The sequence below is a fragment of the Tursiops truncatus genome, chromosome 16 (genome assembly GCF_011762595.2).
Source record: "Tursiops truncatus isolate mTurTru1 chromosome 16, mTurTru1.mat.Y, whole genome shotgun sequence".
Taxonomy (NCBI): domain Eukaryota; kingdom Metazoa; phylum Chordata; class Mammalia; order Artiodactyla; family Delphinidae; genus Tursiops; species Tursiops truncatus.
In genome coordinates this window covers 33,430,789-33,445,716 of record NC_047049.1, presented here as the reverse complement: position 1 = coordinate 33,445,716, position 14,928 = coordinate 33,430,789, and the positions used below count along the sequence as shown (strand labels likewise).

General features: G+C 37.3%; 1 protein-coding gene across 9 annotated transcripts in view; it reads left to right on the top strand.

Annotated features, from left to right (window-relative positions):
• The window catches only part of EXOC6 (exocyst complex component 6), a 187,754-nt gene that overhangs the window by 70,715 nt on the left and 102,111 nt on the right, over nucleotides 1-14,928 (top strand). For all 9 annotated transcript variants that reach the window (XR_012326988.1, XM_019939640.3, XM_073794184.1 and 6 more), the window contains 3 exons: nucleotides 4,231-4,328; nucleotides 8,340-8,445; nucleotides 13,912-14,021. Coding sequence is in view for 8 of the 9 variants with exons in the window: in XM_019939640.3 (XP_019795199.2) it covers nucleotides 4,231-4,328; nucleotides 8,340-8,445; nucleotides 13,912-14,021 (314 nt within the window). In the remaining variant the exon portion in view is untranslated. The remainder of the gene's footprint in view (nucleotides 1-4,230; nucleotides 4,329-8,339; nucleotides 8,446-13,911; nucleotides 14,022-14,928) is intronic.

Here is a 14,928-nt window from a genome sequence, read left to right as displayed (position 1 = left end):
TTGATCACAGATAATAAAGAATTGATTGCATTTGTTTTTCATGCTTATATTTATGGGATTTTTATGGTTGGAATAACTATTTTGTGAACTATAGACCAGCATTTTCCGAAGTGTGATAATAGATGTTACTTAAAAAGTTCTGTGGTCAAAAATGTTTAGAAAATGCTGAGTGAAGTAAAACAGATTTTTCCACTAAAAGCCTATCTCAGAGCAGATTTACACCATACGTTTCCAAAAGGAAGGTGATTATGCAGCATTTTCCCAACATATTTGACACGTAAATCTTTTTTCCCCTTAGAGAATCTTTTAGATCTAGAGCTTCATAAAAAATGCTTTGGCAAATGCTAAATTGTTGGCTTTATCACAGGAGTCTTTCCATCCTAGAATAATAGTTGTCTATTTTATTCTTAAACCTAAGGAGAAGATACCACAAGCTCCTTAGTAAATTATTTTATTGCCTTACATCTTTATTAGTTTGTATGGCTTATACTATAATACCAAAATAATTTGGGGTTTTTTTGCTTTCATAAATTTTGTAACTAATGTACCTGTAATACTGATCTCTCTGTAAGAAAACTTAGGAAGTTTTCTTAAAGGCTGCCTTAATATCTGGGGCCTATGTCTAAGTAACTTGAGGGAGCTTTGCTATCCTTAATGACTTAAAGCATTGCTACTCAAAATATGGTCCAGAGATCACAGGTCTACAAATCGTTTGTTATGGATCCATAATGAAAAGAAACTTTTGTCAGAATGTAAATCAACTATGTCACTAAGTACAAAATTTAGCTCAGTTGGCTTTTTTTTTTTTTTTTTTGGTAACAAGACTTTCTTGATATCAGTATCAGCATTGATTTATATTCTGGTGCAAGCTCCTTACCTCTTTTTTAAAAACCATACAAACTGTTCTTGAGTTGGCACTTTGAGTACAACTGTAGATTCAGTTGTAGACTGAGTATTTGATGTGTTTCCAAGGAACTCTGCAGAGAATCAAGGAGTAATAGACAACATTCAAATAATAGAAGCATAAAAAAGCAACAGTGATGAGTGCATAAACCCTTGTAAATATAACTCTCTCATCCTACTACTTTGAAATAAAGTTAAGGAAAACGAACCAGTTCTTCTTACTTATTCAGAAATCCTGCAGTATTTTCATTTCACTGAATACTGACAGGCTGATTATTAGGTAAATCTCATACTGAATTAATAAAAACTGGCTTTTCAAGTTATACTTAATAATTGAAGAATTGAGGAAGGTCTTTTCTTTTTTAAAAAAATTTATTTATATTTATTTATTTGGCTGTGTCTGGCCTTAGTTGCGGCACACGGGATCTTCGTTGTGGCATGCAGGATCTTTCGTTGCGGCATGCAGGCTTCTGTCTAGTTGTGGCACGCAGGCTCAGTAGTTGCAGCACGAGGGCTCTCTAGTTGCGGCATGGGGCCTCTCCAGTTGTGGTGTACGGGCTCCAGAGCATGTGGGCTCAGTAGTTGCAGCACGTGGGCTCTCTAGTTGTGGCATGCGGGCTCAGTAGTTGCTGCATGCTGGCTCTCTAGTTGTGGCACGCAGGCTTGAGAGCGTGCCGGCTTAGTTGCCCTGTGGCATGTGGGATCTTAGTTCCCCAATCAGGGATCGAACCCACATCCCCTGCATTGGAAGGCAGATTCTTACCACTGGACCACCAGGGGAATCCTGAGGAGGGTCTTTTCTAATTAACCTTTAACTAATTAAAGAATATTGCACAATATTTAGCTTTTAAAATTGGCACTTTGCCAACTTAAGGAATTTTTTTCTTTTAAAAATGTAATTATTTCACCATTTAAAAGAAAGCTGACTAAACAATAAATTAAAAATAAAAAACACCAGCATGTTCATAGTTCTGCTTACTGCCTATTAAGCAAATAAAAAGCAAGCATTTATTGATTCGTTCATTAACATTTTTTTGAGCACCCACTATGTGCTAGCAGCTAGATGATATATACAATTATAGATATAAAAATCAGTAGAACAGTAGGGACATGAAGATTCTTGGCTTCAAGAAATTCACACTTTATGGGCTTCCCTGGTGGCGCAGTGGTTGAGAGTCCGCCTGCCGATGCAGGGGACACGGGTTCGTGCCTCAGTCCGGGAAGATCCCACATGCCGCGGAGTGGCTGGGCCCGTGAGCCATGGCCGCTGAGCCTGCGCGTCCGGAGCCTGTGCTCCCCAACGGGAGAGGCCACAACAGTGAGAGGCCCGCGTACCGCAAAAAAAAAAAAAAAAAAAAAAAAAAAATTCACACTTTAGTTGTAAACAAATAAGATGTATAATAAGACATGCTAATTTAGTAATATGTTAAAGAGCTTTGGGCTCATAGAAGATAGAATGATAACTTTGGTTCCAGGAGTTGGGAAAGGCTACACAGAAAGTTGAAATGTGAGCTGGATTTTGAAGGAAATGTGAGTTCAGCAAGTAGATATGAAGGAAGAGGCATTAATGGCAGACAAGATAGCATGTGTTAATTACAGGTAGAGGTATGGTATGGTGAGCATGAGACTGGCTGAGCAGCTTAATGGTGTTAGAAACTGTAGTGTTTGAGTGTAAGCAAAGAAGGGCAGAGAGTGGTAATGAAACTGATAAGGTAGTTTGAGCCAGATTGTGGCATGTCTTGTGAGGCTTTAGTAAGCTTTCTATAGGGAAATGGCGTGATCAGATGTGTACTTTCAGATGATAATTTTAAGAGTTGGGCAATAGATTGAGTTGAAAGAGACAGGATGGTTGGAATTTCAGTTTAGGAAGCTCTTACAGTGGTCTAGGCAAGAGATGTTAAGGACCTGAAGTAAAACAGTGATACTGGGAAGATTTCTGGAAGAAAGAAAGGTAGTAAATGATAGAGAATGATAGGTTTGAATGAGATTTGTAAGGGAGGTAAAATCAAAAGAATTTGATGACTGATTAGATGTGTTTGTTTTGAGGGCATTTAGATGACTTTCAGGTTTCTTTCCTGATAAATTGGATTGATGATAGAACTATTAACAGGGATAAGAAATAGGAAGAACACGTGGTTTAGTCTGAAAGGGAAGAGATAAGTTAATGTGCCTGTTGGCAGACTGACTAGAGATGTCTAATTGCTGTTGGAATTAAATATTTAGAATTTATAGAGGTCTAGCTAGAGATACAGATTGAGAATAATCAGAGTAAGTAGTGTTTGAAGTCAATCAACTTGAAATTGCCCTAGAGAGCTAGAAGAAAAGATTGAAGGATAGAGATAGAAGAAAAGAGGAATCCAGAAGGACTACTCATAGATAAAAGGAAACAAGGAGAGAGAGTGGTGTTACAGAATTCAAAACAGAAGAGTTTCAAGAAACAGAGGTAAGATGGAGTGAGAGATCATGGAATTTTATATTCAGGAGATTCTCTGTGACATTGCTAAGAGCAGTTTCAATAAAGGAATAGGAGTGAGAGAGTTAGATTGTAGTAGGTTTGGCTATGGAAGGAGTGACACAGGAAACTGAGGGAAGGCTTTTTTGTTTTCTTTAGTTGTTCTTGGTTTAAAGATGGGAGGCAATTTAGCATGTTTATTTAGTGAAGAGAAAGGAGCTAGTGGAAGTTAAAGACACAGCAGAGTGAGTAGATAATCCATGGAGCAGTTCCTGCAGGAGGAGATAGGATCAAGACCAAAGATGAAGACGTAAGCCTTGAAGGGGAATAGGGACAACTTTGAGGCGAGCAGAAATGTTAGGTCCTGATATGGGTAGCATTTCAAATGGGTTTGGAGTTGCAAAGGAATAAAGTTTTGGAGTGTTACATTTGATAACTTTTCCCTGTACAACAAAGTCAGTGTTAAATTGAAGGTACAAAAGGAAACCATCATGTTTCGGACAGAATGTATTCTCTTTTCTTCTTGTGTCTTATTTAGAGGCAACTTCCCAAGACACAGATGTATAGATCACTAATCTTGAACTTTTTCTCCAATTCTGACTTCTAATACTTTTTAAGGTTAACAGTGTAATCCAGACAAAAAAGAGAGAGAAGAAATAGAAAAAGTATTCCAGTTCATAAAACTCTTTCTAGACTCTTTTTTACCTAGTACAACTTAGTAGAAAGTCAAAAGGATATCTTTTTTTCATACTGTTAGGATGGCATACAATGTGATACAGTGATCACTTCAAACAGTTCTCTAGTATTCTGAACTTTAAAAAGTGATTATCTTTATTTATTTTACTTGTTTATCTGCTTTTTTGTGTGTGTTTTAGGGTTATGGTTTTCCAGTGAACCGACTTTTTGACCTTTTATTTGAAATAAGAGATCAATACAATGAAACACTGCTTAAAAAATGGGCTGGAGTTTTCAGGTTAGTCTAAGCCATGGTGCCTTAATGTAATGAAAAAGTTTGTCAGATGCTAAAGTAATTGGTTTTTGCATTTAGCAATAAAAAATGCTTATAATATTTTTTATTGTGGTAAAATATATATAACATAATACTTACAATTTTAACCTTTTATGAATGTACAGTTCAGTGGCATTAAGTATATTCACATTGTTGCAACCATCACCACTATCCATCTCCAGAACTTTTTTATCTTCCTAAGCTGAAACTCTGTACCAGTTAAACAGTAACCCCCATTCTCTTCTTCTAGTCCCTGGCAATCACCATTCTGCTTTGTCTCTATGAATTCGACTACTCTAGATACTTCATATAAGTAGAATCATACAATGTTTGGTTTTTGTGTCTGGATTTGTCTGTTTTTTGTGTGTCTGGATTATTTCACTTAGCATAATGTCTTCAAGCTTCATCTATATTGTAGTATGTGTCAAAATTTCATTCCTTTTTAAGGCTAAATAATATTTCATTATGTATATCACATTTTATTTATCCATTCATCCACTTACGGATATTTGGGTTGTTTTCACCTTTTAGCAATTGTGGATGGTGCCACTATGAACCTTGGCGAACAGTTATCTGTTTGGGTCCCTGTTTTCAGTTCTTTGGGGCATATACCCAGAAGTGGAATTGCTGGATTGTATGGTTAATATATGTTAAATATTTTGAAGACCTCCATACTGCTTTCCACAGTGACTGTACCACTTATAATCAATTTTGAATTGTTCTACTTTTAGTCCTAATCTCTGTAGTTTTTTTCCCCAGATGTGAGGCTGTAAATATTCAGTGGTATTTAGTACTAGAGACAAAAATTTATGGCTTATAAATTTTGTTTGGGGAAAGTGCTATTTTTACAAACAACATAATTGTTAAATTAAAAATCTTAAAGTATCTAATTAGGACAGTTATTTTCACTTTAACCACTTGCCTTCAGGGCACAAAGTATTTTAATAACTATATAATTTTGTATTGCCATGAAAAGAAGTATCAACTCCCTCCTTTTTAAATTCTAAAAAAACTTTTCTCTCCCTTTCTGCCTTTCTCCCTTCCTTCCTTTCTTTTTTTCTTTGTTTCAACAAAAAGTCAGTCTTGAGAGCTTACATCTAGGTTAGCCAAAATATGATAGAAACAATGTGGCAATAATAGTTGATGTTATTAAAGTAGAAAATATGTTAAATGATTTAACACTAGCTTGGCATTTACCCCATCAGTTTTCAAAACCTATGGAGGGCTGACCTTCTGAATACTGTGATAGAAATCTTTTAAAATACCGAAGTGGTTTACAAGGTTATACACTTCTATTAAGATGAACTAAATCAATCCTTATTTAAGCTTTTTATATTAACATTCCATAGGAGTGACCTTGTCAGGATGTTGTCCCAAATGAATAATTGACAGTCTTAGATGAGTCATGTATAAATATTAACAATTTTTGATATTTAGTATTTTAGAAATAGAGGCAGTGCTTATTGATAGGGATGGTAATATATAATATATATGCCATGATCTAATGTGATATATCTTTATTTATATATATTTGGATATAAAAATCTTTACTTATAGGATTTCTGTTATTAACTTACCCTTTTCAGAAGAGTGTTTAAGTTTTTACAGTTGCTGATAGATTTGTATTGAACCAGCTATTCTCTCTTATCTATCTTAAGACTTCTAGTAGTGAGATTGTTCCTCAAGATTGGGGAAACTGTGAGGTATTGTTTTCTCTCTGAAAAGCTAATGGGTTCTTTCAAAAAGAGATAGGATTAACATTATCCTCCATTATCATCATGGATGAGAGCAAATGATAGCATGTCAATTGTAATTACGAAATATATTTTGACTTCTACTTTCAGTACTGTTCTAGGTCATGCTTTTTGCTTAGATTTTTAAGAAGTAGCAGATTTTAAGCATTTTTTGTCCTTGATCTGTATCTTCAAAGACTGTACAAGTAGTGAATTGACAACCTAACAATTAAATGGGGAAAAAGTAAGTTATCAGTACTGAATACTTAAAACTTGATGACATCCATGATAGAATTTATGATCTGACTGCTGTCATACTTTGTTTATCCATGTGTGGTTCTCTCCACCTATATTGAGAGCACTAGTGTTTTATTTATATTCTTGATTGCCTAGCTCCAAACAGAGTCGTATTTTAACTACCTTGTGCACCTCAGTGATTTACAAGCATATGACTTTATTTCCAGCCTCTCATTAAGATGCCAGAGCCATTTATCAATTAGGTATTCATCATCCACTGCCCAAACCATATCCTTCTCTTATGTTCCTAGCCTCAGCAAATGTCTCTGATGAGGTAAGGTACACATCATTTGCCCTGTCTAGAAACCACGGATTCATCAGGATTATATAATACTTTCCCTCATAATCCTCATTGAGTTTCTAAATCCCATGTATTTTACTTCTTAAAAACTCTTGTTTCTGCCACTTCCTCTCTTCCTACACAAATACAGCTTTAATTCAAATTCTCGTCACTTTTTATTTGGATTATTCAGTCTTTCTAACTGGCCTTTCTCTGTTCATTATTGTCCTTTTCCTAGTTTTTCCTCCACTCTGTGAAAGTCTTCCTATGACATTCCTCTGCCTAAAACCTGCTATGGTATTCCACTGCCTACAGGATAAAATCTGGGTGCCTCAGTTTGTCCATCTGCCCAGGCTCATTTTAAACCATGTCCCTTGAATACTTTTTACTCCAGTAGTACTGCACTACTTGTGGTTTTACTCAACCCCTCCCCACACTCATACTTTTTCTCCCCTTATGTTTTTGCATGTTATGTTCCATCTTTCTGAAATGCTGTTCTCCCATAATCTCATTAGAAGTGTTTCTTTTCATCTTTGAAGACCCTACAGAGCCCGTAGCTTCTCTGTAAAACTTTTCATGAGATGTCCCCCACCTACTCTGATAAAGTTAATCACTTCCTCCTTTGTCCTATTTCTGAAACTTGCGCCTCTTTTATTGTACGTATAACACATCATTATAAACATTATAATTTGTTTGCATATCTATCTCTCCTGTTAGGCTTGAGAACAGTGATCTTGCTTTTATTTTCATGAGGGTAGGGAGTTTTCATCAGAGTTAGCCCAGACTAGCACACAATAGGTGCTCAGTACATAAAAATCAAACTGAATTATTGATTAAAAGCAAGTTGATTGGACAGTAGATATATTAGGACAGGCTGAGTTATGCTACGATAACAAAAATGCCCAAAATCTCATTGGATGAACACTGGCATTTTATTTCTCACTTGCACAGAAGTCCATAGTGGGTCTAGTAGTCCAAGATTTGAGCTTTTGACATCTGTAATTCTACTTTCTCAACATGGTGGTCTCCCCTATCACTGTGGGACTAAGGGTTGCACAGTTAGTTCATAAATGCTTTAGACTTAAAGCAACACATGTAACTTGTATTCACAGTCCAATGGCTAAAACTCGTCATATGACTTTGCCTATTTGGTGAGTAGTAAATGTGTCTGACTTACTAAGTATAAAAGGTCCTTTTCTAAGTACAACATTATGAGAGACAAACAAACGGAAGACATTGTTTTTATCTTCAAGGAGCTGATGGTCTAGTTGGAAAGAGAAGACAAAAAACATACAACTTGAGAGTTATTCCTATCAAGAAGTGTGTCTGGGATACTCTTCACCTCATTTTTAGTTGTAATGAGTTCATTCAGACTATATCATGTTGAGAATTGTTCTAGACTAGAAAATAAAAACTAAAGTGCTGAGAGGATGTAAAATAAACAAGTGGAAAGAAGAGACTGCACATTAATTTTGAGGGACAGACTTACTTGCTATTGAATTTCAGAATTCTAAGTGATTAGGCACTGTTTTCCTGTTTAGAACTTTAACTGACACACAAAAAGTGATTTTATAATAGTTGGTGTTTTTTAAAAGTATTGTCCTATAGCACTCTATTGATATGTTTTCTAATATTAAATTTCAATTCTGTCTTCTTTCTTAACAGGGACATTTTTGAAGAAGATAATTATAGTCCCATCCCTATTGTTAATGAAGAAGAATATAAAACAGTCATCAGTAAATTTCCCTTTCAAGATCCAGACATTGAAAAGGTACAAGCTAGTATTTAATTCAAGAATTTTCTTAAAAATAAATTAATCATTTTTATTGCTACATTATATTAATCTGATATTGTAAGTGAGAATAGCTTCTTTTGAGGCCTTTGTTGTTATTGTTGTGTTATTTGAGAAAATTAATTATGTTCTGTTAACTTTTAAAGATTATGTTACTACTACTACTACTGTTTTGGTGAGGTTAAGAAAGGACTTTCTTGGGGCTACTAGGAGCCCTTGTCCCAAATATTAGGTGGATTCCCAGGGCAGGTGTTACTATCATTGGGTGGATTCCAAATTAGATATACTAAATGTTGAGTAGATTATAGGAATAAGAGAATATTGTAAGGAAAGAGAGAATTTCTTTGAAATTTCCATCACTGTGGAAGATGTTATTTTGTGGCTTTTTTTCTAGAAATATATTTGTATAAAAAGTTTATCTTGGGGACTTCCCTGGTGGTGCAGTGGTTCAGAATCCGCTTGCCAATGCAGGGGACACGGGTTTGATCCCTGGTCTGGGAAGGTCCCACATGCCGTGGAGCAACTAAGCCCATGCACCACAACTACTGAGCCTGCGCTCTAGAGCCCACGATCCACAACTACTGAGCCTATGCGCCGCAACTACTGAAGCCCATGCACTGGGAGCCTGTGCTCTGTAACAAGAGAAGCCACCGCAATAAGAAGCCCACGCACCGCAACTAAGAGTAACCCCTGCTCACTGCAAGTAGAGAAAGCCTGCACGCAGCAACGAAGACTGAACGCAGCCGAAAATAAAATAAATAAATTTATTTTTTAAAAAAAAGTTTATCTTGGTTAAGTAAGAGGTGTATGAAGGCAATAGCTACCTGTAGATTTTTTCCTGAAGTAAGAATGTCTATTTTTGGAGTCAAGATGTCTGAACAAAAGACAGGCTAGAGAAAGGAAATAGACCAGCACGTAGAGTATTCTGGAAATACACCTGATTGCCCATATGCGTGCATGCACACAGAAACACACTTGTACCAATCCAGTATCCCTGGGTAGAATTAGATCTTATGAGAAAAGGATATCATATTTCCTGTTATTATCACCTTTTTCATTCTCTTCATTTTTGATTTTTTTCCCTTAATCTTTTTTATTTTTTCAACACTTTATAATTTAGTCCTTTTCTACATTTTTATCCCTTAATAATGAACAAGAGTGAATTCTGAATGAGTTGTGTGAATTGTGACTGTAAATTTTTATGTTACATTTGTATATACATAAACTAAGCATATTACGTGTAATAGTCACTAAATACAGGACCAAGTAATTTAATGCATAGCTTTTAGATTATAGCTAACACTGCCATTGCATATACCTAATTGTATTCTAATACACACAAAAGACCAGAATAATTATTCTAGTTCTGGTTTTTGTGTGTGTGTGTGGTACGCGGGCCTCTCACTGTTGTGGCCTCTCCCGTTGCGGAGCACAAGCTCCGGATGTGCAGGCTCAGCGGCCATGGCTCACGGGCCCAGCCGCTCTGCGGCATGTGGGATCTTCCCAGACTGGGGCACGAACCTGTGTCCCCTGCATCGGCAGGCAGACTCTCAACCACTGCGCCACCAGGGAAGCCCTCTAGTTCTGTATTTTTGAAACCCCAATCAAAGTTTCCCTGTCAAGAAATATTACGAGGGACTTCCCTCGTGGCGCAGTGGTTAAGAATCTGCCTGCCGGGACTTCCCTGGTGGTCCAGTGGTAAAGAATCCACCTTATAATGCAGGGGATGAGGGTTCGATCCCTGGTCAGGGAACTAAGATCCCACATGCCACGGGGCAACTAAGCCTGCATGCCACAGCTACTGAGCTTGTGCGCCTCAACTAGAGCTGCGTGCTCTGGAACACACGCGCCACAGCTACAGAGCCCACGCACCCTGGAGCCTGTGCACTACAACTAGAGAGGAGAAAACCTGCACACCACAACTAGAGAGAAGCCCACACGCTGCAATGAAGAGCCTGCATGCCTTAGCGAAGATCCTACATGCCACATCTAAGACCCGACGCAGCTAAAAATTAAATAAATAAATACTAAAAAAAAAAAAAAAAAAGGAATCCGCCTGCCAATGCAGGGGACACGGGTTCAATCCCTGGTCCAGGAAGATACCACATGCCACAGAGCACCTAAGCCCGCAGGCCACAACTACTGAAGCCCGCGTGCCTAGAGCCCATGCTCCACAACAAGGGAAGCCACGGCAATGAGAAACATGCGCACTGCAACGAAGAGTAGCCCCCGCTCACCGCAACTAGAGAAAGCCCGCATGCAGCAATGAAGACCCAATGCAGCCAAAAATAAATACATAGACAAACAAACAAATAAATAAATGTTGTGGGGGTTTTTGCAGTACGCGGGCCTCTCACTGTTGTGGCCTCTCCCGTTGCGGAGCACAGGCTCCGGACACGCAGGCTCAGAGGCCATGGCTCACAGGCCCAGCCGCTCCAGGGCATGTAGGATCTTCCTGGACCGGGGCATGAACCCGTGTCCCCTGCATCGGCAGGCAGACTCTCAACCACTGTGCCACCAGGGAAGCCCAATAAATGTATTTTTTAAAAAAGAAATATTATGAGAATATTCTCTGTCTCACAGCTTGGCTTTGCTTTGTTTTAGTTACTGGTAATAAATGTGTTCAGGATATAGCATCTGCAAAAAGAGCGCTGGATTTGGTCTGGATTCATGTGCCAGCTCTGTCTGTGGCTTATTATGGGCAAGTGACTTACCCTATTTGGGCATTTTGCCTCATCTGTCAAATAAGGAGGTTGAACTAAATAATCTCTAATGTCTCTTCTAATTACACTAAACTATTCTAAAAGGATATTTGACTTTGCTTGTAGGGTACTTCCAAAATATACGGCATCTGAGGATTAAGCTTGTTAGGAATTGTATTCATTGGTTTGTGTATTATTCATCATTAAAAAGAACTATCATTAAGGCAAAAGGCACATGGAAAATTTAAAAGTGATAACTTAGAAATCCCGTAAGTTATTTAGTAATAGTCTCTTGGTTGTGTGTTTACATATTTAATTTTTTCCTATTTTAAGTATAATTTTCAATTAAAACGATTGAAAAAGATGTGAAATTGTCTTTCAAATAACATGAGTTCTTTTCAGCAGAAATTACAAGTGAGAAAGGAATAAGACTGAACATATATGCTAACATCTGTCTTTTTGCAGATAGCTTTGCTAATTTAACTAGGATCCTTTGGCTAAAATAAGAACATGTTCATATTGTCTTTAATGTCATTAAAATCAATTCTTAAAGTTGAAATATCTTTCAAATAGTTAATATTGGTTTCATTATTTTGTAAAACATAACTTGGAGGTGAGTTAGCTCTTACATTATTATAAGGTGATTTTAAAGAATAGCAACTCTTTAGTTGATTTTTGTAGTACTCCTAATTCAGTTCCTAAATTTGGAAAGGTTGAACCTACCAGTTTTGGAGAGAGACTGCTCTCTGCAAATGTTTTCACTACCAGCTTATTGTAAGTTTCTTTCTGCTGGAGGTACCTAAGAGTACATATGTTAATTCATATATTTATCATTCACCTGCTATCTAGTAGACACTGTGCTATGTGCTAGTTTTTCAGTCTCTGCTGTCAAGGAACTTGTAGTCAAGTGAGGGATAGATTAAATAAACAGGAAATTACAATTCACAGAAGTTGGCCCTGCTCAAGATAGAAGAAGCAGCATGGAGAAAGGCTGTAATTCTGCAGTGTAAAGTACAAGGTTGATGAAGTGCAGGAGACGAAGATCAAAAAATGAAGATGAAGTAGAAAGTGGCAGGCTATAATAGGCCTTGTAAACATGTTAGGGAGCTTAGCCTGATGGCTCGAATAAGTCACCACCAGATTTCAAGCAGTAAAAACATAATCAGATTTGTGCTTTAGAAAGATCTCTCTGGCTAGTGTGTGGGGAATGGGTTGGAGAAGAGTAAGGCTGGGATACTAGCTTGGGGATTGTTGCAGTTATTTTGGCAAGAGAGATTGGTGACCTGAATGGGAGTTATGGCTGTGGAATATGATTTGAGATATTTAGGAAGTAGGAATGACAGGAGTTGATTATCACTTGCATATGAGGGATGATGAAGATAGAGGCACAAGTGTGATAGCCACATTTCTGCCTTGGCTGGTGGTAGCATTCACTAAGATAGGAAATGCAAGAGGAGCAGATTTAGAAAGAAGGGATGATCATTTCACTTTTGGTTCTGTTGAGAATGTCTCAAATGTTACAGCTAAATGGAGGTGTTCAAATGTTAGTTAGATATACAGATTTGGACTTCAGGAGAAAGATTTGGCCTAGAGTTTTAGATTTGGGAGATATTGGCACTTGCATGGTGAGAGTAGGTGAGATTCTCTAAGGACAGTATGTGTGGTAAGAAGGGAAGAAAGTGTAGGATAGAACCCTAAGGAGTAGCAGTTAAGGGATGGCTAGAGGAGGAGATATAGAGAAGGTAGAGAAACAAAGGAAAACCAGTGTGGGTCATGGATTCCAAGGAAGGAGAGATCCTTTAAGAAGCAGGAGGCGAGACTTCCCTGGTGGTCCAGTGGTTAAGACACTGTTTTTCCAATGCAGGGGGCACGGGTTTGATCACTGGTCGGGAAACTAAGATCCCACATGCCCCGTGGAGTGGCCAAAAGTAAATAAATAACATGGGGGTTTATTTAGGGGGGAAAAAAAAAAGCAGGAGGCCCATTGTGTCAGATTGTTCAGGTGAATCAGGTAACATGAAAAGTTATTGGATTTAACACCTGTGAGGTCATTGGTGACCTTCGTGAGGGTGTTTTCAATGATGTAAACTAAGTTGCAATGAATGTGAAGATTGAAGTAGATTAGGCTTCATGAAGCGTAAAGAGGGGGCTTTTGGTAACAATCTTCGGGAGAGTTTACCTTTTGGAGACTGAGAATTTGCTCATGGATGTTGGCTGGTAAAGCATTTTAGCCAAGAAGCACACTGCAAACCATTAGCTTCATATTAGCTCAGAAAGCTGCTGTAAGGTATTCTAGGAGTTTTGGAATGAAGTGGATACTTTCTTAAATTAGCATTCAAGCAAGTGAAGGGAGTCTTAGAATTATTTGATGACACTGAGCCAGGAAGCTGGCCCATAACTTTCATGCCAACCTGACTCTGTATTACGGCTGCAAGGAAGCAAAGAGTTAAGCATCTTCTGCAGGATACTTATCATCAGGACACACACTTATATACTTTCTCTGCTTGTTAGAAGTCTGATAACATGATTTAAGAAACAGGTAAATTGCCACATTATTTTCTTCAGAAATATTTTAATTCTTTTTAAAATCTTAAAAATAATGGGATAACAGTAGACTTTAAAATGCAGGTATTAACTACTAATTCAAATGTGAAATCAATTTAATTTTTACATTTTTGAGGTGATTAGAATATCTTTTTCTAAAATTTCAGCAACAGTTTCAACTTTGTTTTTCTTTCAACAGCAATCTTTCCCAAAGAAACTGCCCATGTCTCAATCAGTGCCTCATATTTATATTCAAGTTAAAGAATTTATTTATGCCAGCCTTAAATTTTCAGAGTCGTTACATCGGAGGTAAGTTTATTAATAAGAAATGTATCTTTATCATAGCTATTTTTGTGAAACATTAACACGTGATTTTTAGGCCATGACTCTTCAGTGGACTATTATCTCGTTGGAAGGCTTACATATCTTAGTGGCATTTGGGGTTAACTAGAAATGCAACCTCAGACCTACTGAATTAGAAACTGAGGATGGAGCCCTTGGCTTTACCAAGTACTCTGGGTGATTCTGATGCACTCCAAGTTTAAGAACCACTGCCTTAAGCTTCATCATACTCTATTAGTCTCTTATACCAAAGTTTCTAGACATGTATTTTAAAGACATTAGCTTATAACATAACACACAATATCATTCAGCATTGGAAAAACAATGGATACAAATGAGTATTCATTGAAAAGGAATGACAGACTATTACAGTGGTAGTTTTCATTAGCAGAGCTCTAAATGGTCCAAGAGCTACCAATAATTTATGCTTATCTTTTTTTCATTGAATATTCTAAAGTTCCGATCTAAAGCAGAGCAGTATAATGCAGTAGTTAAGAACATAAGCTTCAGACTTACACCTGAGCTTGATTCTTGATGTTGACACTCACTAGCTGCAGTAGGACTTTGGGCAAGTCACTTAATCTGTTTAAATTGCAGTTCCCTCATCTGTAAAATGAGAGAAATAACTCATAGGGTGGTTTTAAGAATTAAATGAGGTAGTGAGTGTGTATTGCTAAAGCACTCCGTGTAACCTGGCACATGGTAGGCACATAAGATGTAGGAGCAGATGAGATACTACAATATAAGATGTGAGACTAGAGCTTGGAGTTTTTATATTTCATTTGCAGGCATTGGGGAACTGTTGAAGAATTTTTAACTAAGAAACGACATGACTGGAGTAATATTTTAGAAAGTTTACTCTGGCCACAATGTG